The sequence below is a fragment of the Trachinotus anak genome, unplaced genomic scaffold (genome assembly GCF_046630095.1).
Source record: "Trachinotus anak isolate AG129_WGS33_773 ecotype Australia unplaced genomic scaffold, CSIRO_AGI_Tana_v1 ptg000019l, whole genome shotgun sequence".
In the NCBI taxonomy this organism is placed as follows: domain Eukaryota; kingdom Metazoa; phylum Chordata; class Actinopteri; order Carangiformes; family Carangidae; genus Trachinotus; species Trachinotus anak.
Genome location: NW_027273870.1, coordinates 1,406,199 through 1,429,287, shown reverse-complemented (window position 1 = coordinate 1,429,287; position 23,089 = coordinate 1,406,199). Strand labels below are relative to the sequence as shown.

The 23,089-nt window shown below is 40.3% G+C and overlaps 4 protein-coding genes and 1 long non-coding RNA gene across 11 annotated transcripts; 3 read left to right on the top strand and 2 right to left on the bottom strand.

Annotated features, from left to right (window-relative positions):
* Window positions 1–551: 551 nt before the first annotated feature.
* LOC139636226 (uncharacterized) lies at window positions 552–4,492 on the bottom strand. Of its 5 annotated transcripts, none has more exons than XR_011694367.1 (5): window positions 4,358–4,492; window positions 3,952–4,005; window positions 3,725–3,819; window positions 2,709–2,883; window positions 552–1,601 (listed from the first exon to the last, which is right to left on the bottom strand). It is a non-coding gene; the product is annotated as an uncharacterized lncRNA (long non-coding RNA). The 5 variants fall into 5 exon arrangements; XR_011694368.1 differs by having other exon boundaries at window positions 2,709–2,886; window positions 3,952–3,998; window positions 4,358–4,488; XR_011694365.1 differs by having other exon boundaries at window positions 3,952–3,998; window positions 4,358–4,488.
* LOC139636224 (lysozyme g-like) lies at window positions 1,305–3,592 on the top strand. The gene is made up of 6 exons (XM_071504066.1): window positions 1,305–1,551; window positions 2,381–2,419; window positions 2,535–2,612; window positions 2,718–2,932; window positions 3,041–3,191; window positions 3,270–3,592. The coding sequence occupies exons 1-6, from the start codon at window positions 1,305–1,307 to the stop codon at window positions 3,404–3,406; spliced, it is 867 nt and encodes a 288-aa protein (XP_071360167.1). The 3' UTR covers window positions 3,407–3,592.
* A 1,840-nt stretch (window positions 4,493–6,332) lies between the features above and the next one.
* Window positions 6,333–7,661, top strand: LOC139637166 (lysozyme g-like). Of its 2 annotated transcripts, XM_071505759.1 has the most exons (5): window positions 6,333–6,488; window positions 6,628–6,705; window positions 6,878–7,074; window positions 7,177–7,327; window positions 7,418–7,655. In XM_071505759.1, exons 1-5 carry the CDS (start codon window positions 6,485–6,487, stop codon window positions 7,546–7,548), a joined length of 561 nt encoding a protein of 186 aa, XP_071361860.1. In that variant the 5' UTR covers window positions 6,333–6,484; the 3' UTR covers window positions 7,549–7,655. The 2 variants fall into 2 exon arrangements, with proteins under 2 accessions (XP_071361860.1, XP_071361861.1); XM_071505760.1 differs by lacking the exon at window positions 6,333–6,488 and having other exon boundaries at window positions 6,629–6,705; window positions 7,418–7,661.
* Window positions 7,662–9,454: 1,793 nt separating this feature from the next.
* Window positions 9,455–15,460, top strand: LOC139637165 (lysozyme g-like). 2 transcript variants are annotated; one of them, XM_071505758.1, is made up of 5 exons: window positions 9,455–9,609; window positions 10,378–10,500; window positions 11,465–11,685; window positions 11,787–11,937; window positions 15,205–15,460. In XM_071505758.1, exons 1-5 carry the CDS (start codon window positions 9,606–9,608, stop codon window positions 15,330–15,332), a joined length of 627 nt encoding a protein of 208 aa, XP_071361859.1. In that variant the 5' UTR covers window positions 9,455–9,605; the 3' UTR covers window positions 15,333–15,460. The 2 variants fall into 2 exon arrangements, with proteins under 2 accessions (XP_071361859.1, XP_071361857.1); XM_071505756.1 differs by lacking the exon at window positions 15,205–15,460 and adding an exon at window positions 12,028–12,571.
* On the bottom strand, window positions 15,419–21,832 carry LOC139637163 (zinc finger protein Gfi-1b-like). Its single transcript, XM_071505754.1, has 6 exons — window positions 21,482–21,832; window positions 18,114–18,374; window positions 17,625–17,869; window positions 16,907–17,032; window positions 16,623–16,788; window positions 15,419–16,362 (listed from the first exon to the last, which is right to left on the bottom strand). Exons 2-6 carry the CDS (start codon window positions 18,346–18,348, stop codon window positions 16,184–16,186), a joined length of 951 nt encoding a protein of 316 aa, XP_071361855.1. The 5' UTR covers window positions 18,349–18,374; window positions 21,482–21,832; the 3' UTR covers window positions 15,419–16,183.
* Window positions 21,833–23,089: the final 1,257 nt, after the last annotated feature.

Sequence of the window (23,089 nt, the reverse complement as noted above, 5' to 3'; positions counted from 1 at the left end):
CTAATAGTAACTGTTTGCAGCAATTTATTTTGAAAGAGCAACAGCCAATGGGCAACTCAGTCATGTGGCATTTGGCTGACAAACGGTAGGACCATGATCACTCAACTCTATCACTCAGCCAGTCATGAACATTGATGATTATAGGTCTGGAGAGAGCAAAGGCTTCAGTCAAAGCAGACTAAGTCAATAAACAGAGTTAATGAAGCCCTTAAAAATGACACACAACACACAGATGGTGCATGTGCAGCAACAACATGGCAAAGAGGCCAAAGTCTTTAGAGATAACTGATATTATCAAATTGACAAAACTCAGCCGGCACTGAAAGATGACATTATTCATTATTGGTGAATCAGCAAATTGTTTATTCAATTAATCACTGAATCATTTTGGTCAATAAGAGGATGACAACCTCCTGAAGCCTAAAGTTACATCTATACATTTGTTATTATGTTGAGTCAATGAATGCAAAATGCAAAAATATTCAGTTACAATAACATAAAGAAAGAATATGAGAAGCTGGAATTAAAACAAGCTGTTTAACAGCTAACATGGCCTCAGTGTGCTTGATAGTTTAAAAGTGAAACCATGTTTTCAGTCATCAGGATATTTTTTTATTATCATATCACCTCCTCGTGGGGACATTGCATGAAACTGGGCAGTGTGTTCACAGTCTGGTCTGTACAGTTGAGCCAAATTTGTTTGCAATGAAGCCAAAACATTTTGCAATATTTGTTATGTGATCTAACTGCATGGTGGCGATACTGTCACCATTTCATGTAGAGGAGGCACAAGTGAGGGGAAGCCCCTCACCAGGTTTCAGTTGTAGGTTATAGTTGTTTTTTCTTTTTTAGATATTCATGTTGATTCATCATGTTTTGTCAATTTTTGCTCATTTTTTTTCATGGAAAAAAACCAATCATCAAAAAAAAGAAATCATATAAAATCAGCTGTTACATATGGCTGCACTAAAAGTCATGGCACCTATCTCCCCCCAACATGCTTAACATTTCTCGCTGCAAGCCTCAGGAGTCGGAACAATAAAGACTGAGCATCTCAGTCACACAGTGGGAGGGATATACACAGAGATGCACACAAAGTCTTATTGGAGGGAGGGAGGGAGGGAGGAAGGAAGGAAGGAAGGAAGGAAGGGAGGGGTTCAGTTTTGCCTTGGGTCGGCTGGAGTCTCTGCCTCCGTTATTTTGAGTGGTCTGCGTGGTCACTCCCGCTCACAGTCGTGGGTGATCTGGTGAGACCGCACCACCACAGCGGAACAAGGCCGGAGTCCGGAGAGCAGGGGGCGGACATGAAGCCCGTTCGAGTCGCTCTGCTCCACACGCTGGAGGACCTGGCGGACCCGCAGCTGCAGATGTTCGGCTACGCGATCCTGGCCCGGGAGGAGGAGCCGCGGGTGAGACGCGCAGCTCTGGTGGACAAACCTCGGGTGGAAATCGCAGATGTTCTGATTTCAACTTTCACGGAGTCCGGAGTCATAGAGGTGGTTCTGCAGGCGCTGCGGGAGATCGGCTGCAACGACCTGAGAGAGCGCTTCGGTGGGTGTGTCTGCGGTCCTCCACACAAAATGTGTTCTGGTCACTGCTCACTGAAGGGTGTATGTGCAGAATTTTTATTTAAGGATTAATTTAACGAAATGAATAACATTATCATATTCATAGATTTCAGATTGTGCAATAAGGGAGAGGTTCAGGTGTAACTTTTTAGAATTTATCATGAGGTAATTGAGTGATTTGAAAAAAAAAACAACAACCATCAGATGCAAAGTAAAACACTGTATTTTTATACTTCTTAAACATCCTGTGGGGATCTTTGAATTCCACCTGCATATGATCACAAATACTCAGCACAAGTCTCTTTAAAGTGTGGCCTCCTTTCTTGTGTATTAAACTAAGACCTGTGTTCTGCTTGTTTAAAACACAATAGTCTTAAAATATAAGCTGGCAATGACCCTGCACCGGATAAACAAACAGGAAATGAATGGACACAGGACATGAACTGTAGGAAAGTTTATGACTCTGAGAAACTTACTTTCAGTTTTGGTGAGAGCTGCTCTCTGTTTCAGTTTGAAATCAGATATACCACACCACATTAACCCTAGCAGTTTGTTTTAAATGTTGTTATTTTAATCTTCATTCATTTTTGGAAGGATGGTCTGCTGACAGGTACTGTGGGAAAGTTTCTGACATAGTTTCAGTCAGTTTTATCAGTCAGTAATAATTGGTTCCGCCTCAGGCTTCTTCTTATCACTTGTCAGTCAGTTTTACTTTTGAACATTTACTTGTTGCCTAATGGTTATAATGCATTGAACAATATTAAGAGAATCATTTCAGCGCTTTTCAACATGATGTTTTGGTATATTTCCAGCCAAGGACACAAGTGAAGGATCGCCGACATCTGCTTCCAGTAAGCGAGTGTTTTTTGGATGATGTGAAACACCTTCAGGTCCTCATGTGAAGAGCTCATGTTGATGTGCAGGTGTGTTGATGAAAAAATAATCAAATAAACTGACTATTTGTAGAATACGGAGACATCATGAAGGTGGAAACTACTGGAGCTTCAATGCAAACAGCTCAGCAGGACTATCTGGATTTCTCAGGTAAAACATTTATCTGCGCCTGCTGTGTAACGATATCAGGTGGTTGATTTGGAGAAGGCTGCACTGAAGCCAAACTCCTGTTCTTTCCTTACTTACTTTCAAAAGGTGCGAGGGCGTCACATGCCATGGCAGAGACTGATCTGATAGAAATGAACAACTACAAATCCGTCATCAAAAATGCGGCTGGTAAGAAAGGAGTTGATCCAGCTCTCATCGCTGCCATGATCTCCAGATCCTGCAGGGCTGGAAAGACGCTGTCAGGAGGCTGGGGCTGCTGGGACGAAAAGAGACAAAAATATAACACCTTTGGGCTGATGCAGGTTATAATTCACCGTTTTACTATATCTCTCTCTCTCTCTCTCTCAGTCACATCTTCGTGTTCGACTACAGTAGCAGTGGTTTCAATCTGAACTCCAATATTTCCACAGATTGACGTTAATCCAAAGGGAGGTGGACACACTCCAAAAGGCTCATGGGACAGTGAGGAACACCTCTGCCAAGCCACCGACATCCTGATTCGTTTCATCACACGCATAAGGCAAAAATATCCCCAGTGGAGCAAGGAGGAGCAGCTGAAAGGTTTGTTTTACTCACCAGCTAAAGTTTCACGACAAAGCCTCTTTCACACCTTGCTCTAATTTATGTTTGTCTCCTCAGGAGGGATAGCGGCCTACAATGCAGGAGATGGGAACATTGGGCCTGGTAAAGATGTGGACTCCAAAACCACAAATGGAGACTACGCTAATGATATCGTTGCAAGAGCTCAATGGTACAAAAGCAATGGTGGCTTTTAAATCCTGAAGCTGCCATAATGTCCTAATGCAATATGCTTCTATAGATTCAATAAGTTCCACTGTGGCCTTTAACATTACTCCTTTTCAAAGCCTTTGCTTGTTATGATTTTGGAAAATTGCACTAGACTATTCTCACTGTATTACTTTGGTGTTGAAAAAAAATTAAAAACATTATTTTTCTCTGAACTGTGATGAGTGTCCTTTCCTTTTCTATATTACTAAATAAGGAGGACTGACATTACTACAGTGGAGTACAATAAAATGTGTTCAATGTGGTTTTAATGTTGCCTTTGGGAATAAAACACTCTTTCACCTCACCTCTACATCTGGCAAGAGACACTTTGGTAATTCCAGGTCCCCACTCCCATCCAGTCTGTCCCCCTTGCTGTTGTACAGTCACCTCTATAGCAGCACTACAATAAACACAAGTTAGCGACTTCTTAACATGGAAATTGGTGAGTAACAATAATAAAGTTAGCTTTACTGTCTGTATAAGGAAAACAATAGTGGATAATGCTAATTTTGTGAGATAAGAGTAATGTTACCTTCTTGGCTGAAATCCACATGGACTCAACCGAAGCTCAGGAACAGCCTTGTCGCTCAAAAATGAGTAGTATGAGAAGTTTGATTAATTAAAAAAAATGTTATCAAAAACGAAACATTAGCCTACAATAATCAGTATGATGATGACGATGAAGAAGGACTTGACTAGTTTTATTGGTTAATCGACCACAATAACTTTGAGGGATGAACAGCATTTTATAATTATGATGAAACAGATTATTATACTGTTGTAAATCCACGGTAAATTTGCAGCATTTACATCTGATTTAGCTTATTGTTATTAAAACCACAGAGTGTGGACTCAGACGCAAGACTCTCTAAAACAGGTTCTGTACACAAGCATCAGTCCAAGTAGACAAACACATCTAAAGGGTAATGCAAACTCACAATCAGAGAGAGAGAAAAAAACTGGTCAAAAACACAAGGCAAACACACACACAAAAAAAAAAAAAATTGCTGGATCACTTGCTGTGACAAGTAAACATGAACTAGCACAAAAGACGAGGAGCGTGCAGACTAAATACACTGGGAGGGGGAAGCCAACTAGACACAGGTGCAACACATTAGGGAGGGGTCAACAATCACAGGCACAGGAAACACTGCTCTGCCAAGTAGAAATATTTGAATGAGCATCATGTTGTACACATTCAGCATCACTTATTCATCTTTGCAAACTTTAGGGTGTCACTGAAAATTTAAAGTTAAGTTCTGTGGGTTTGAACAAGGTTTGGCTGCACCACAGTTTGTAATGAGTGATCCACAAGAGGGTCAGTGAGGTTTCGACAAAAGACAATATTTGGCTATATATAATATTATCATGACTGAGCACATTTTCATCATAAATAGCAGAAAGAAAACGTTCTCAAGCAGAAGAAGGATAAGAAATAATGTGGGATATGTGTTCATATCTATGTGACACAAAGCAGAGAGGAGCAAAGGTGCATTAAAGTTTCACTACCTGTCACAGGAAATCTCCATTCTCCATGTTATCAGCGATAATAAACTTATGACTCTGCATCAGCATAACACACCTCAAGACTGAAAGTGAATTATTAAGTGATCTCCTTTTAGGTGTGAAGTTCAAAAAGTTCAGCACTAAGGATAATTCCTACTGAAAGCATTTTCATTCATTTAGATGCTAAATGACCGAATATGCTCTCTGCAACAAACCAACAGACCACAAACAGACCCCAACATTTTCCTATAATTTAGCACCTTAACCTGCACTTTTCTTCACATATTGCTGATACTACTTGTGCTGCTACACTCAACAGACTGTTAACTTTGTAGAGTCCATTGTGCCATGGGAAGATGCAGCAGATGAAGAACAGGGATGGACTCAAAAAGCAGCCAGAGAGAAGCCAGAGAGAAGCCAGGCTCCGTGATTTACAACAACACAAACAGCCCCTTAAGGTTCTGGCTGAAAACGAAAACTCCAGTAAGTTTGTAGGACGGATGATAGCATGGTGCAACAATAGAAAGTGGAACAATCAAGGAGCAATATCTTTATTAATATTTTCAAATAACCTCCAAAAATATTCACATCCAGTATGAGGGACATGATGAGGACATGAACTTCAGCTGACGTGCTGGAGGCCTGAACACGCTGATCTGCAGTAAAAAGTGACCTGATGTGAGGTTATACTGTGCCCACTGAAAAAGAGCAAAGGTTTAGTCTTGAAGTTACATGTTCTTCATGCTATCAGCATTGCTGAACTTTAGAACTTTTGCACATCACTGTAACACATCACAATAATGAAAATGAAAGAGTTTCTTGGGTCTGAAGTTCAAAAAAATTCCAAGATCAACACCAATGAAATATAACTTTGAAAGTGAACTACTGCAACTGAAAGTGAAAGTCTGCATTATTATTATTTCCAAATTTGCACAGTCCTAAAACAAGAGAGAGAGAAGTTAAACTTAAAACCAACAACATATCTTTGTCAGCTGTCGTCAGTATTCTATATCAAATTCATGTTGGCATCAGACGTTGTCCTGACATTGAATTTTGGTCACCAAACATCACAACCTAAATTCAGCTTAATGTCTAATGACATTGGTGACTTGCTGCGTTGCCTGCTGGGGGAGTTTCCTAATGGAAGACTTGCACAAGTCGTGCAACATGCTTTCTAGAAGCTGCATTTACTGCTCTGTCTGGTTTACAGCCTGTCACATTATGCTGCTGACTGAGCAGAGCAAATGAATGACATCCGGCTGTTAGTGTATCTGACAGAGTCCTGTGCCCGTGACAGTAAGTGAAGGTTGTTTCTTGTAAATCAGCTGTATTTTTTCACTGGTGATGTACCCAGCAGGTCTGCTTAAAAACCCCCTCTGCAGGTGAAAAACAAGAACAGCAGCAAGATAAGCAGGTCAAAGTGAAACTGAAAGTATAGTAACCTTATATAAGCACAGTTGTTCCTGCATGTTGGCACCACAGAGAGGACAGAGGAGCACAGAGCTACAGCTCTAACACACCAGTTCAAAGAAGACTATCAGACCAGGAAACAGGAGAAAATGAGTGAGTTGTTTTATACAGTTTGATCTTCACTGAATGTGTTTGTAGTGGGAAAAATAGTGTGTCTTATCACTTCATTATGGTTTGTTCTAATGTGAATGTATGTAGAGGAAAAATAATCTGATGAACTAAACAACTGTAGGTTATGGAGACATTATGAGGATTCAAACTACTGGAGCTTCATGGCAAACTTCTCAGCAGGACAGGCTGGGATACGAAGGTGAACACTGCAGTAGACAAACACAGGAGCTGATTGATCAAATATTGTAGAAAAATAATCATTTCACAATCTAAATCTACAGTGTTTCTATATCTAGGCACTTACAGACAACATGATGAATTTATTACACTGATGCAATGATCCTGTTTTCTGTTGGATTTCTTTCTGCAAGGTGTGAGTGCATCACACACCATGGCCAAGACGGACCAAGAGAGAATGGGAAGGTACAAGTCAATAATCAACAGAGTGGGAAACGACACTGGAATCGATCCAGCTCTCATTGCTGGCATCATCTCTAGAGAGTCCAGGGCTGGAAATGCACTGGACGGAGGCTGGGGGGACGGGGGTAGAGCCTGGGGACTGATGCAGGTTGTGACAACTACTGTTGTTTTACTTACTTCTTCTTTGTAGAGTCTCACATTACAATACAATAACAGGAATGTTCTTTTTTTTAAATTCTCATATCTGTAGGTTGATATTACCAGCACTGGAGGTAGACACACGCCACAGGGTGCATGGGACAGTGAGGAACACATCCGCCAAGCAACTGGGATCTTGGTTTATTTTATTGAACGAATCCGCAATAAATTTCCAAACTGGAGCAGAGAGGAGCAGCTGAAAGGTTTGTTTCACTGAACCAGTCGACTCGTACACATCAACTTCCTTCACACTTTGTTTTGCTTTGTTCTCATTTACATATGTGTCCCTGCAGGAGGGATAGCAGCCTACAACATGGGGGACGGAAACGTCAGATCCAAGAACGTAGATGAAAGCACAACCGGTGGAGACTACTCCAATGATGTTGTTGCCAGAGCTCAGTGGTACAGAAACAATGGTTTCTGAAAGCTGAAACTGTCCACAACAAAAATCTTTTGAATGTTCTCCTGCAAATGCTGAGTAAAACACTGTATTATATATATATATATATATATATCTGCAAAATAAACATCATGTGAAACCACAAATGATGAATCTGTATATTTGGCTCAGAGTGACCTCTCACTGCTGTTGAAGCAGCTTCTGGATTAAATCACTGGACATAATACTGATGATGCACCACATTCATTCTAGCAGTTTGTTTCAAATGCTATTACTTTAACTTTTATTTCATTTATTTCTGTTTTCTTTTTCTCTGTTGGTATCATACATTATCTAGACTGGAGAGAGCAAAGGCTTCAGTCAAAGCAGACTAAGTCAGTAAACAGTTAATGAAGCCCTTAAAAATGACACACAACACACAGATGGTGCATGTGCAGCAACAACATGGCAAAGAGGCCAAAGTCTTTAGAGATAACTGATATTATCAAATTAACAAAACTCAGCCGGCACTGAAAGATGACATTATTCATTATTGGTGAATCAGCAAATTGTTTATTCAATTAATCACTGAATCATTTTGGTCAATAAGAGGATGACAACCTCCTGAAGCCTAAAGTTACATCTATACATTTGTTATTATGTTGAGTCAATGAATGCAAAATGCAAAAATATTCAGTTACAATAACATAAAGAAAGAATATGAGAAGCTGGAATTAAAACAAGCTGTTTAACAGCTAACATGGCCTCAGTGTGCTTGATATTTTAAAAGTGAAACCATGTTTTCAGTCATCAGGATATTTTTTTATTATCATATCACCTCCTCGTGGGGACATTGCATGAAACTGGGCAGTGTGTTCACAGTCTGGTCTGTACAGTTGAGCCAAATTTGTTTGCAATGAAGCATTAATTGATTTGACCACACCCACAAAGGTTTGTTAGCAGATCAATGAAAAACTATATATGATGTGTCAAATCAAACACATGGGCAGTGTTCTGGGTCACCTAACCCTAATATGTGCCAGGATTGGTGAAGCCTGGATTAAAGCTGTAAGATAGGGAGTCAAAAAATTCAAAATGGTGGTAAGAGTTTAATGACACAAATGGGTGTGGCTTGTATCAATCTCCTCAGCATCACTCACTGAATCCAAAGACACTGGATTTTTCTTCGTCTCACGGTTTCCAAGATAACCGCCAAAACATTTTGCAATATTTGTTAGGTGTTCTAACTGCATGGTGGCGATACTGTCACCATTTCATGTAGAGGAGGCACAAGTGAGGGGAAGCCCTTCACCAAGTTTCAGTTGTAGGTTATTAATTAATTAATTAATTAATTAATTTTATTTTTATTACACTATGGTAATTCCCGTCCAGTCTGTCCCCCTTGCTGTTGTACAGTCACCTCTATAGCAGCACTACAATAAACACAAGTTAGCGACTTCTTAACATGGAAATTGGTGAGTAACAATAATAAAGTTAGCTTTACTGTCTGTATAAGGAAAACAATATGATATCAAAACAGAAACATTAGCCTACAATAATCAGTATGATGATGATGATGAAGAAGGACTTGACTAGTTTTATTAGACACAGGTGCAACACATTAGGGAGGGGTCAACAATCACAGGCACAGGAAACACTGCTCTGCCAAGTAGAAATATTTGAATGAGCATCATGTTGTACACATTCAGCATCACTTATTCATCTTTGCAAACTTTAGGGTGTCACTGAAAATTTACAGCCTGTCACATTATGCTGCTGATTGAGCAGAGCAAATGAATGACATCCGGCTGTTAGTGTATCTGACAGAGTCCTGTGCCCGTGACAGTAAGTGAAGGTTGTTTCTTGTAAATCAGCTGTATTTTTTCACTGGTGATGTACCCAGCAGGTCTGCTTAAAAACCCCCTCTGCAGGTGAAAAACAAGAACAGCAGCAAGATAAGCAGGTGAAACTGAAAGTATAGTAACCTTATATAAGCACAGTTGTTCCTGCATGTTGGCACCACAGAGAGGACAGAGGAGCACAGAGCTACAGCTCTAACACACCAGTTCAAAGAAGACTATCAGACCAGGAAACAGGAGAAAATGGGTGAGTTGTTTTATACAGTTTGATCTTCACTGAATGTGTTTGTAGTGGGAAAAATAGTGTGTCTTATCACTTCATTATGGTTTGTTCTAATGTGAATGTATGTAGAGGAAAAATAATCTGATTTGTAGGTTATGGAGACATTATGAGGATTCAAACTACTGGAGCTTCCAGAATAGTTTAACTTAAATGACTAAATATCAACAAACTCTTGTGAAAACCAAAGAAAAGCCTCCGAGGCTCAAACGTTGAGCCTAAAAAAAAAAAGGATTTCTACATACATACATATATATATATATATATACACACACACACACAAATATATATATATATATATATATATATATATATATATATATATATATTTTTTTTTTTTTGCTACCCCTTATAGTCTCATGCCACCCTTCTGCCCCCCCATGAATATTTCTCTAGATCCACTCCGCCCCTCCAGATGTTAATCAGAGGTTAACGGAATTTGAAGTGGGTGTGGCTGTTTCCACATGAAGCAGGCCTGAGTATTACAGGCTGCAACGAGCTTTGCCAAGCAGCGGGTAGAGGAGCGACAGGTCTCACATCTCTGCTCCCACAGGGCTGGAGACGGGACAGGAGCAATGGATGGGTTGTTTACTCCCGCACTTACACCCCAGTGGCTGTTGTGTGAGGATGCGTTTGACATGAAACTGTAGAGAGTGGGGACTGTGAAGTGCTGCAGGTCCTCATGCTTTGTGCGAATGTCAAAGAGATCTCCTCTAATAAACCGGTCTTTTGCAGGTTCCTACTTCTCCTCTTCTTCTCCTTCTTCTTCTGATCCTCCTAAGTATGGAGACATCATGAAGGTTTCAACAACTGGAGCTTCAAGGAAAACTGCGCAGCAGGACAAGCTGGGATGCGCAGGTAAACACTGCAGATCACATAGAATATATAGAATCATGTAACCATCTGTATTTATAGTGTTTTACTTGGCCTTTAATTAGTCTCAAAACTATAGCGCATTTCCATGGATGTCGAATAATTGTGGCCAAAGCAGTGTGAGCACTTTATATGAGACTGTAACTGTATAAACATGATTTACGGATGGGCCATATATAAAATAAAGAGATGATCTGCAATTACACTGAGAAACTGACATTATTTGACCTGCTCTCTGCCCTGGATTATAACCACTCCTTTTTTTTACCAGTTTAAATAACTTTTTAAATAACTAATATAATTAAATAAATGAATAATTAAATAATATCATGAATAATTTTCATTGTATTATTCTGCAGATCTGCTGTTTGAGTCAGAAAGAATATGTTAGTTCAACAGTTGAGAAAATGAAGTTCCAAAGGAAAGGGCTGTATGACGGCAAGATAAAGCAGTGAAAATATGTAAAATATAGCTTCCACTTAAACTGATATCATGGTTTTTTCTGTGGGCATGTTTTTAAGTGGGTAAAATACTTTTGCTGTCCCCGTCCACAGCAGTACATCGCTCAGCTCCTGCTGCTTCTCTAAACTGGCAGCGTGCTGATTCGAATCCACTGCAGGTAAAACACAGACTATAGATAACTACCTTCAACCCCACGTCAAGTAACCAGAACTATCACATCACATGAGAGTCTCTTTTGTAGCCAGCACCAAGTGTACATTTGAGGAACTGCAGTTTTTGGCATTTTGGTGCTTGGTGTTGGGGGTGTTGCCAGCGTGTAGGGGGGGTTGAGCGAGTGCTCGTCACAGACTCGTGCTTGTGTGACTGTTTGCAAGTTTTGAGGCTAATTAAATGCCAGAGTTTCTTTATCTGTGAACTGACAGGCAAACAGGTGCATCTGCTGCACTGATGCAATGATCCTGTTTTCTGTTGGATTTCTCTCTGCAAGGTGTGAGTGCATCACACACCATGGCCAAGACGGACCAAGAGAGAATGGGAAAGTACAAGTCAATAATCTATACAGTGGGAGAAGATTATGACATCCATCCAGCTCTCATTGCTGCCATCATCTCCAGAGAATCCAGGGCTGGAGCAACGATTGAACACACTGGAGGCTGGGGAGACTGGGACCAAAGCAGAAACGCGTGGAATGCTTTCGGGCTGATGCAGGTTGTAACGACCGCTGTTGTTTTACTCACATCTTCTTAGTAGAGCCTCACATTACAGCACAATAACAGGAATGTTCATCTATTTCATTCCCATTCCTGTAGGTTGATGTGAATCCAAAAGGAGGTAACCACCGTCCCGACGGTAAATGGGACAGTGAAGAACACCTTCGTCAAGCAACTGGGATCTTGGTTGATTTTATTGAACGAATCCGCAATAAATTTCCCAACTGGAGCAGAGAGGAGCAGCTGAAAGGTTTGTTTCACTGAACCAGTCGACTCGTACACATCAACTTCCTTCACACTTTGTTTTGCTTTGTTCTCATTTACATATGTGTCCCTGCAGGAGGGATAGCAGCCTACAACATGGGGGACGGAAACGTCAGATCCAAGAACGTAGATGAAAGCACAACCGGTGGAGACTACTCCAATGATGTTGTTGCCAGAGCTCAGTGGTACAGAAACAATGGTTTTAACAACTGAATCTGTCCACAACAAAAATCTTTTGAATGTTCTCCTGCAAATGATGAGTGAAACACTGTATTTATATATATATATATATATATATATATCTGCAAAATAAACATCATGTGAAACCACAAATGATGAATCTGTATATTTGGCTCAGAGTGACCTCTCACTGCTGTTGAAGCAGCTTCTGGATTAAATCACTGGACATAATACTGATGATGCACCACATTCATTCTAGCAGTTTGTTTCAAATGCTATTACTTTAACTTTTATTTCATTTATTTCTGTTTTCTTTTTCTCTGTTGGTATCACATACATTATCTATCATAATTTTACATTTTGCTTTGCCTCACGCATGAAGAGCTGCGTTCACTGTGTTCTGCTTGTTTAAAACACAATAAATTAGTCTTAAAATATGAGCACAGCATAGATGGCAATGATCCTGAACAAACAGAGAAAATTAATGGACATGTGACATGAACTGTGAGAAAGTTTATGTCTCCAAGAAACTTGGTTTCTTAGTTTTGGTGAAGCCTGCTTTTTGTTTTAGTTTCAGACCAGTTCCTTAAATTCAGAACTATCAAACTAAGCTTTTTATCTTCATCTTTTGGACTCAACAATATTTCTGATTTGAAACATTTGATCCGTCTAGGCCACATTAATTCAATCCAGATTGAAGAGGAACTCCAGCGATTTAGTATTTTACTTCCATAAAGTCAGGGGAGACATATCAAAGGAAGAACTGATCTGAAAAGACAAATGGTTCTACCAAGTAGTTTCATATCTTAACCTCCTTACATCTAGCTACACCCGCAGTGTAACTATATCAGATAATTGATAGGGAGATGCTGCACTGATGCCATGCTCCTGTCCTCCCCGTACTTTCTCTTACCAGGCCGTACACACACAATCGTCGTCAAGGCACATTGAACAAATCCATCATGAGAAATGTGGCTCATCAGAAGGGAGCTGATCCAGATCTCGTCTCTGCCATTGTCTCCAGATCCTGCAGAGCTGGAAAGACACTTAAGGGAGACTGGGACTCTCTATAAGCTTAGTTACTGGGTTTCTGCATTCACCACAGAAAGTTAAAATTTAACACTTTACAAGACATTTTGTTCTCTTCAATCATGCCAAACATTATTCAGTTTACTTGGTCAAATGAGTAACGTTGCTGTAGTATTTCGGACTCAAGGCCTCCCTCTCAAAACCGGGCAGGATTTTGTTTCTATGCCCCTCACCTGTGAACAGGCTCCCTGGAAACCTGAGGTCTGCTGAAACTTTAAATCAGGGCCTAAAACATCACCATTTACTGCCATTTACTAATAAATTACCCCGGTAGCATCTTTTTAATCTTGTGTTGTGTCAGCAGAGACTTTCCCAACAACTGCCTCAGCTCACATCTTTTTAATCTTTAAGTAGTTATGTTCTCATTAATACTTCTGCTTGTTCTTAATGTCGTTTATATGCATTTTTTAAAATGACATTTATGTACTTGTTTTGTAGCATAAGTATTGATGCCAGTGGTTGGTTGATTCATTTGGAAGAGATACTGTGGTGTATGTCTGCCTCCTTCCCCACAGCCTCTCTGAAGAGGGTGGTTACTTCTGGTTGTTCAGATAAAGCCCCCAGTGAGATAAACTGAAACTGTACTGTGGTAAAACGTGTGGTGCATTTATGTCCATCGTGAAAACAAGGGTTCTGTAGTGTTATTTGCCTCAGAGCTGAGACACCATTTATTAAAGGAGTTTACTCTCAGGTGAAAAAGAAAAGGTTTTTGTGAAATCTTAATGCGTTATTTATTTATTTATTCCTGTTATTTAAATAGTTTTTTGTTGTTTTAATGTTAATCTTAATGTTTTATTGTTAATGTATTTCCATACCTCTGGAAAGCACTGAACTGCCTTGTTTCTGAACGGAGCTGTGCCTAATCCAGTCAGTGGGAGCTGTTTCTTGTAAGTCACATGGCTCTTTTTTTTTTTTTTTTTTTTTTTTTTTATTGCCCTTTCCTCATAAGCAAACTATGCAGGCCTGAGAAAGGAAAGGGGGACTTCAGCAGGGGAAATGAACCATTACATGCGCCCATCCCGCATGGACCAGAGGATCAGTATGCTATGTATCTGTTGGTCACAGCTCTCATACTCAGCTCCCATGAGAAAACAGCTAAATGTACTATTCTGCTGATTTTTAACTGTGAGGACACTTGGGGCCCACAACCTGGAGCTCCCTGCAGAGGAAACACTGGAATATTTGTGTTGAAGCTGCTGATATATATCTATAATTTTCTAAATTCTATCATACAATTACTCGAGATCTTGTTTGAAAGGATTCCACATTGTCATCTTTAAAATATGTAGCAGTGAAATCCATTGAGATCCTCATACTTTGCAAGTGTGTTAATGAAAATAATCTACTGAACTGATCATTTGTAGGTTATGGAGACATCATGAGGGTTCAAACTATCGGAGCTTCAAAGAAAACTGCTCAAAGGGGACAATCTGTGATACTCAGGTAATCACAGCAGTTGAGACATGCAGGAGCAGTGTAGAAATAATTTAGTTTTTTCTTAAATCTAACCATTCAACCAACCAAAGAATGACAAAGAGGATAGAAAGGTCAAAAATCCTCAGTGCGGGACAGAAGTATGGAACCCAGCTCTCATTGCTGGCATCATCTCCAGAGAGGCCAGGGCGGGAAAACTACCTGAAAAGACAGGAGGCTGGGACTGGGTCAGAAGCATTTATATAAGACTGCTGCAGGTTGTAACAAACATTATTGTTTTACTCACATAGAGCCTCACTTTACAATACAATAGCAGGGGTGTTCATCCTATTTCATTCCCATTTCTGTAGGTTGATGAATTAATCCAAAAGGAGGTAACCACACTTCAAAGGGTGCATGGGAAAATTAATTGCAATTGCAAAATACATTTTCCTAACTGGAGCAGAGAGGAGCAGCTGAAAGGTTTGTTTCACTGAACCAGTCGACTCGTACACATCAACTTCCTTCACACTTTGTTTTGCTTTGTTCTCATTTATATTTGTCCCTGCAGGAGGGATAGCAGCCTACAACATGGGGGACGGAAACGTCAGATCCAAGAACGTAGATGAAAGCACAACCGGTGGAGACTACGCCAATGATGTTGTTGCCAGAGCTCAGTGGTACAGAAACAATGGTTGATGAGTGAAACACTGTAATGTGTGTCTTGTGTCAAAACCTAACTTAAATGCAAAACTAAAAAATAAAAACATAAATGCAAAACCACAAATGATGTATCTGTGTATTTGGCTCAGAGTGAACTCTCACCATGATAATTTGCAGAACAGTAATATTCACTGTAGCATTGTGTGGGTAACTGCTCTGCTGTTGAGGCAGTTTCTGGATTCAGATCATTTGCAGAATACTGATGATGCACCACATTAATTCTCTCTGTTTCAAATGCTGTTGAAGTGAGAGATGTGATGAAATCACGTAGTGTCACCAGTCTGCTACAGCTATGTTAAATCTGTGTCGATGGAAAGTTGCACATACTCTGCTGTCACATGACCACAGATCACAGAGAAGATGGACGAACCATGTGGGAAATGTACAGCATTTCTCTGAAAAACTCTCATGTCTTATAAACTGAATTCAGTGGCTGTCATCTTCAGTAATAACATGATGGAATGTCATTTCTTCAGCTCTTGACATGCTGTTCATTAAAAAAAAATCACCATTAACTGTGAGCCTCTTGTACATAAATATACAACACGAGAGAATTGTTAGTAGTACTTAGATTTTTACAACTGACTCAAGAGCCATGAAAATAATCCCCCATTCCTGTGCTGGAAACCTGTGAGCAAGGTAAGAACAGTATCTTTCTCTTTCCTCAGTGTCCTCACAGACAGGTAAATCTAAAATTAAACTACTGCAGCTTTGGATAAAATATTCAACTTGGTCATAAAAACAACACAGTCGGTCACTTTCTGTCCTGAAGGTGTCTCCACTGCTTATTTCAAAGAGCTGAGGACGTCGACTCGGCTGCGTCAGGCTCAGCGGTAGGTGCAGTGCTGCTCCTGGTGCTGCCGCAGGTCCACTTTGTGCTGGAAGCTGTAGAGGCAGCGGGGGCAGCGGTAGGGCCGGTCGTCCCTGTGTTTGCGGCTGTGGGTGATGAGGTTGGAGCTCTGGCTGAACGCCTTCCCACATATCTGACACACATGGGGCTTCTCCCCTGACACATAAACACAAGTCACAAGTCATTTGAATATACAGGATATTCAGACTGTATAGAGGAAACACACAGTGCTCTAACATTTCAGAACAGCACTTAAATGATTAAATATATCACCTTATTTAATTCAGTTGTATATCATACATGGTGTAGGCTATATCTAGAAACAGCTTGTTTTGTCCAACCAAAGAACCTTAATTTACAATGTCATAAGAAAACCTCATATTTCAGAGGCAACCGAAGGGTAAAGCTAAACCCACCGGTGTGTATGAAGGTGTGTTTCTTCATGTCAGACTTCTGGTGGAACCTTTTGCCACAGTACTGGCAGGGATACGGCCGAGTGTCTGAGTGTATGAGCAGATGAGTGGAGAGGGTGGAGGAGCGCTTGAACACTTTTCCACACACCATACAGCCAAACGTCCTCTCCTGAAACACAGGCGCTGTGGTTATGGTTTCAGGAGTGTTGTACACCATCTATGCACTGAACTGTGAAAAGTCGTAACCAGATAATTCAGAAGAAAAAGAAACTCATGGTGGTGCTGACCTTGCCCCTGCATGACGACTCTGCAGTATTTGTCCTGCTGGACTTGATGTGCGCTGCTGACAGAGGTGCTCTGCTTCCATGACTCTTGTATATGTGAGTCTTCAAACTAGACAGACATGAAAATATCTGCAAGGGCAAAAAAAACCAACAAAAAAACACAGTTTAACACTAAAAGAGATAATTGTGAAGTGGGAAACTACCTGTTGGGTAGGAGATTAAATTCGTTTGCACTACAGTGTTTGCAAATCTTAAGCAACAAAATCCTCAGGATTGGATCACATTTCTCCTGAAGGTCCACAACACATCATATGAGCAAAGTGTGCTAAGTGTCTTCATCAAAATGTGTTTTTGTAGCTTGACCACAGCTGAAATTTCTTGAAAGGTGAATCTTTGGTCCTTAAAGATGCATTTTGTTTTAGCCATGCTAGGGAGGGAGGATGGCAACGTTGGTCTGAAATACCTCATCAACTAGAGGATGACCTCTTCAGAATGAGATGTAGTAACTTAGCTGAGCCCTTATCTTCTCCTTTAGCACCACCATCAGGTCAAAATGTGTCCAACACTTCTGATTTATTACCAGATAACTACAAAACTAAAGACATATCTCATCGTCGCTGTACTTTGTGTTCAGCGGTAATAAGGTGGGTCTGTGTCGTTGACCCTCAGAGTTGTTGTTTGTTTGTCATACAGAATTTGCTGTAATGGAGGGACGACATACTTTGCTGCAGAGTGGACACTCTTGCCTCGGAGCGCTGATCTTGGAGCAGCCACTGCTCCTGGTCTCCCTCAGGATCGAATGGTGCAGAGTCAAGTCTCCCAGGCCCACGGTCAGCTTGTCTGGGTATCCTGAGCTCACGTCAGCTCTGGCCCATACCGCTGGTGTGGGAGGGCTGGGGTCGACCTTCTCCACAGGGCTAAAAGTATTCGAGTTGACAGGACTGCAGGGTTGAGCAGGTCTACAGTCTGAGAGGAAAGACAGACGAGGAAGATGCTGAAAATTCAGACTTTTAAATGATTTAATATCTCATGTTAGATCATTACAACTAACTGAATAATAATAATAATAATAATTCATCACAAAGTGTGCTGCCCTCTGCTTTGAACCCATAACTATTTTCAGTGTTTTATATTTTTTTATGTGTAGTTATCCAGGAAACATTTGTTGTTTTCTTCTGGCTAAAGTCCAGGAAGTAGCTCTGTCACCCACCATAAGATTTGGGTTTCAATGGCTGAAGGTTCCCGCTCCCATTCGAGGGAGTGATGGACACTGTGGGGATATACGGTGCTTCTGCTGTGGAGTACTCCAGAGATGGATCCCAGGAGCCCATCTTTTGTTTTAGCTGGCTGAACGTTACTGGGGTGGATCCGGGGCTGGGGCTTCCTGCTGCGGCCCGAGGGTGGTGCAGCCCTCCTCGCTTCACCAAGAAAGAGCGAGGCATCATTCAGGAGGGAGGAAGTTTCTCTACAACTGAAATTCAAATTATCCAGAGGGAAAAAATGAAATAAAATGAAATAAAATGAATGGCTGTGTTAATGAAGACATTCAACTGCACAGATGTGTTTCATGCAACACAGTTTTTCACAGCCTGTTGTAACAGGTCAGCTGAGTCATTCACATTTTCCTTATTTGGATCTCACTTGTTACATATTTGTACAATTTATAAAAAATCTACTGAAAATGTGTCTTTTTCTCCAATATCGGTAGCTTATACATATATTATATATTATATATACTTGCTTCGACAAAGCGTAACTGAAGGCAGGCACTAAAACGATGGGCCCAGGGGTTACGCGAGGTGTTTGTGTTGCCCAGAAGAGGGCAGCAGAACTGCACATTCAGTGGTTTGTTTCCTGCTTGAATCTGTGCAAGTGCCCTCCGAACATCACACTGTGCGTATGTTGCAACTGTTGAGCTGAGTTAATTTTGATTACTGAAATTATCGGGACCCTTTCACTTGTTCCACATTTTGTTATTACAGATGATATTTAAGAAAAATGAAAGCAACTGTTATTTACATGATGTATAATGAGTGAAACATACAGTAGAAACACCTGAGTCTCTTCAGCTCTCTCAGACCTGTGAACGTTCGGTCTGTGCAGATTTTTCCAAAGGGCTTCTATCCCAAACCTTCTCATCCTGAATCCACTGGTTTGGTCATGTGCAATGTGATGTGTCAAGCTGAAAACTGAATTTCTGACCTGCATGACATTGCACTTAAGACGAGCCCCCCCCCCCGGGGCTTTCTGTGTTGCTCTGATCACTGTTATCTCGCCCAGTCGCCCAACCCCTCAGCGCCACTTGACATTTAAGTCAGCGAAGTCAGTTTTTGTCACATCAGAGGGTGAGAAAGAATCTTTTTCTTCTGGTTCAGGTGTTTACATTCTGCTTGACAAACTCCAGATGGACTGTCAGATGCCTTTTTGTCATCAGTGGCTGATTTGACATTAAGGCTGCAGAGATGGTTGCTCCTCTGAGGCCCTCCCATATTTTGCTTCACAGACTTTCACATGGCAGGTGAAAGCAGCCTCAGTGCGCTTGAAACTGACATTTGGACATTGAACTTTCTACAAGCCTGGTTTGTGACAACATGACACAAACAGTCATATAAGAATTGCAACTATATCACTTAACTGTAACACATTTCATGAGTCAGTGCTCACACTTGAGCAGAGGTGAAGTTGCAGTGGAGTTCAGTGGAGGACACTGAGGCGTAACACCACACAACAAAAAAACAAAAAAGTGAACGATTGTTTGCATGTTTAAGCTTCTTCAAGTTCAAGAATCTGGAGACTTGCTGTAATGTTCTGTTTTTTAAATAATATAGCAGCTACATATTTAAAACAACTCCTCTGAAAATAAAAGCCTTACAGTACAAACAGATTATGAGTTTTAAAGCTATTATTCCTGAAATAAATAATGTGGAAGACAGAAAGGTCCATTATTTTATTGTCTAAACACTGCCCCAAGCTCGGTTTAACTACTTTAGCTGCATCTAGGTACTTTAGTAATATGTTCCCAAGGGTCACATTATAAACTGCAGGGCTGTGAGATGATGAATGGAGCAGGAAAGAAGACACAACAAAGCTCTGCTGCACAAATTTAAACTTATTTTCTAAACCTTTGTTTAATCTTTGCTTTCTTTTAGCCGACTTTTACCTCCTCAAGTTCAAACACTAATTAACACAAAACCATCTGGATGAAGAAGCAAAATGCCAACAACCATGGATCTGTGAAACGTGACGAGGTGCCCCAGCTACTCGCTGCCGTAAGTGATCACAAGCCAACAAAGGCTGGAAAACACTGATTTATCCACAGCATCGGACAAGCTTATCATAGGTTTTTAAATATAAAATCTAAACCTGAAAATAATGAGTAACACCACTTGGCCATAAGAGTTCCCTCTGAAATGTAGCAGTGTAGAGTAAATGTGAGTGAATGTACCTCCCTCCTCTTTACAGTCACCTGTTTGTGCCCTAAACTACGTACAGTACGCTTAAAATCTGTCCCTGTAAATGTGAACTAATCAATACAGATAAGACAACGACAACTGTCTACTTATTATATGTAAAACAAACTGCAGCCCAGTTTTGGAAATCAGTTAAGACCAACTAACTCTTTCTCATGAAAATCTTTCACAAACAGGGGCATACCCTGGAAAAAAGACTTTCTTTTAGAGGGGGTGAAATCTGTCGTGGCCTTTTCACCTTGAATTACGTGTCATTTTAAATTCACATTTGCTTAAAAGTTTATTTGTCTCATCTCATTTTTTTTCTACTGTGGGGTGTTGTGTATGTCGTGCCAAAACAATGTGTTGTTAAGATTTTTTCGTTGGCATGAGCAGTGAAATGTTACTCACTTGTTTGTATGTTTGTTTGTACATTAAAGGGTTAATGTTGTGAGCTAAATCACATTTTCTATGATAAATCCATAAATGAGGGACAGAAATAGTCACAGATTTTATCTGTGCACTGTCGGGATTACATCTTTGATTTTTGTATTGTTGAGTTCAGGAGGACGACTTGATCAAACTGCTGCTGAATATCCACTAAAATAAACAGCACAATATAACATTGAAACAAGCGTCCACTATATAAACACCATCACACGGCAGAACCTCCAGTGATTTATTCCCACTGTGACCTGAGGCCAAAACACACGCAGCTGTGTGTCAGGGCTCTGATCAAGACACTTTCTCTCAGCAATGATCAGTCTGTAAATTAGATTCTTCTGCAGCTCAGTCTGAACACTTTCTGTTTATGATCACTATAAGACACTATGATAACTGCATAGGTCCTTTGCAATTAAAAAGATTAGCATAATTTCATTATTATTATTATTACTTGCTTTTAAATAAATGAAACATTTAAGAGAATGATGCACATGGAGTCACATGGAGATAATGACAAAACTGGGTGATTGTCTTTTGAATTCATTGTAGGATCACAGATTCAAATCTACATTGGTTGAACAGTGCAAAAGTATGTTTTAAATCATCATGTTAAAAGGAAAAAAACTAATAATTAAAAATATAACCAAATTAAAACTAGATAATCTATAAATATGTAAATACTCACCAGTTTTCACACTCCCCCAGTGCTTCTTAACGTCACACACAAACTTCACCCGAGTAATTTCACAGAGAGAAGAGTCTTATCTCAAGTTAGGGAAGACGATGTGAAATCAGAGTCACATGAGGTCAGTCTGCTCTGAGGTGGACTGACAGCCGTTGGTGTTCTCTGCAGATCGGAGTGATGAGAGTGAAGAAGGACGAGGAAGTGTTTCAGCTCTGACAGCTCTGAGCCGAAACCACACTGCTTCCTCACTAACAAAACCCAAACACTGCACACTCAACAGCAGCAGCAGCAGCAGAAAACCTGCCTGGCTCTGTTTCTTAAAACCTTTCTGTGCACATTGTGGAGATGCTGCCGTGATGTGCAAACTGAGCGCAGTATCAGATTAATCTCGGCGAGACAGATAAAGCTGAGGTGAGAGGAAGAGGGTGGACGGCTGGTGCTGAAAATTCTCCAGAAAGTGTTGACACACTATGTTGACACAGTTGTGTTTCAAAACAGACCACTGAGGCTAAGTTTGAAAGAAGCTGGTTGGTGCAACAGCAGATTCCCCTCTAGGCTATTCACTGAAATCATTAATGAGACAGAGGCACAGCAGGAGAGAAGGTGAATACATTTGTATGTCTGGATGAGAAATGTGAGAATCCCCAGGATGTTTTGGGAATGATGGGCAACTCTTTTTTTTAGTGGTTTTTTATTTTATCCTGTCAACATTTATTGCTTCTACTCTCAGATTTTTTTGAATTTAAATTTTCTTGCTGAATGCGATTGGACACAAATCCCACAAAAAACCCCCAAAATCAACAATGAAATTATCCTATGATGCATTTCCTGTGTAGCTTTACCCTGATAGATCCCATTCCTCTGTGCCGTGGAGCTCCACATGTTCCCTCATTAGGATGAACGTGGGCACTGTAGTTTATTTTGAGTCAGTCCTACATAAACCACCCTTCTGTAAGAAAGACTCACTAGACTCACAACAAAAACTACAGCTTATCTGTTTTAGGAAATTACTTTTTACAGCCTGTCTTGAAAAAAGAAGGAGTGAGGAATCAACAAGCCTGGAGCAGGACGCCATAGACTGAGTCGGGAAGTCTGAAAGTATTGTGAGACTGACTAATGCGTTGTTGCTTTTTAGCTTTTCATCGCATGGCATTTAGAAAAATATTGAATAATTCCAGCGTCATCCTTTAGTTTTGCCGAACTTGTGCAACAACAAAGAAATCTTCATTTTAAAGGTTTGTTTAGTGACATTCACGCTTTTGAAGGCAGACATGACATCGGTCAAAGACTGACGTGAAGGAAGACTTAACTGGCCATCCAGAAATACAAGTGTCTCAGCACTAAAGTCGACAATACACACGACACATAATGTTTTAAATCTGTTAAATCTGTGTTTTAGGGGCCAAACTATATGTTCATGCTAATCCTTTATAGGTGTTGGTATTACTTGGTTTATTTGTACATGGAAGAAGTGAAGAACTGAAGTTTCAGAGTTAGCAGTATTTGTGCAGTTGAGTTGGGAATATTTGATTACACTAATAATATATATATATATATATATATATACACACACTAATTATACTAGTTAAACTACTACTTAGCTAGTTA

Bases quoted from the DNA above. Each gene is read 5' to 3' on its own strand.
- LOC139636224 (XM_071504066.1), top strand. From the start codon at position 1,305: ATGAAGCCCGTTCGAGTCGCTCTGCTCCACACGCTGGAGGACCTGGCG. The intron at 2,420-2,534 runs GTAAGCGAGTGT...GACTATTTGTAG, and splicing joins ATCGCCGACATCTGCTTCCA to AATACGGAGACATCATGAAG. The intron at 2,933-3,040 runs GTTATAATTCAC...ATATTTCCACAG, and splicing joins ACACCTTTGGGCTGATGCAG to ATTGACGTTAATCCAAAGGG.
- LOC139637166 (XM_071505759.1), top strand. The intron at 6,706-6,877 runs GTGAACACTGCA...TCTTTCTGCAAG, and splicing joins GGACAGGCTGGGATACGAAG to GTGTGAGTGCATCACACACC. The intron at 7,075-7,176 runs GTTGTGACAACT...TCATATCTGTAG, and splicing joins GAGCCTGGGGACTGATGCAG to GTTGATATTACCAGCACTGG.
- LOC139637165 (XM_071505756.1), top strand. The intron at 11,686-11,786 runs GTTGTAACGACC...CCATTCCTGTAG, and splicing joins ATGCTTTCGGGCTGATGCAG to GTTGATGTGAATCCAAAAGG. The intron at 11,938-12,027 runs GTTTGTTTCACT...GTGTCCCTGCAG, and splicing joins CAGAGAGGAGCAGCTGAAAG to GAGGGATAGCAGCCTACAAC.
- LOC139637163 (XM_071505754.1), bottom strand. From the start codon at position 18,348: ATGATGCCTCGCTCTTTCTTGGTGAAGCGAGGAGGGCTGCACCACCCT. The intron at 17,033-17,624 runs GTATGTCGTCCC...TTGCCCTTGCAG, and splicing joins AGTGTCCACTCTGCAGCAAA to ATATTTTCATGTCTGTCTAG. The intron at 16,789-16,906 runs GTCAGCACCACC...CCTGTGTTTCAG, and splicing joins AGTCGTCATGCAGGGGCAAG to GAGAGGACGTTTGGCTGTAT.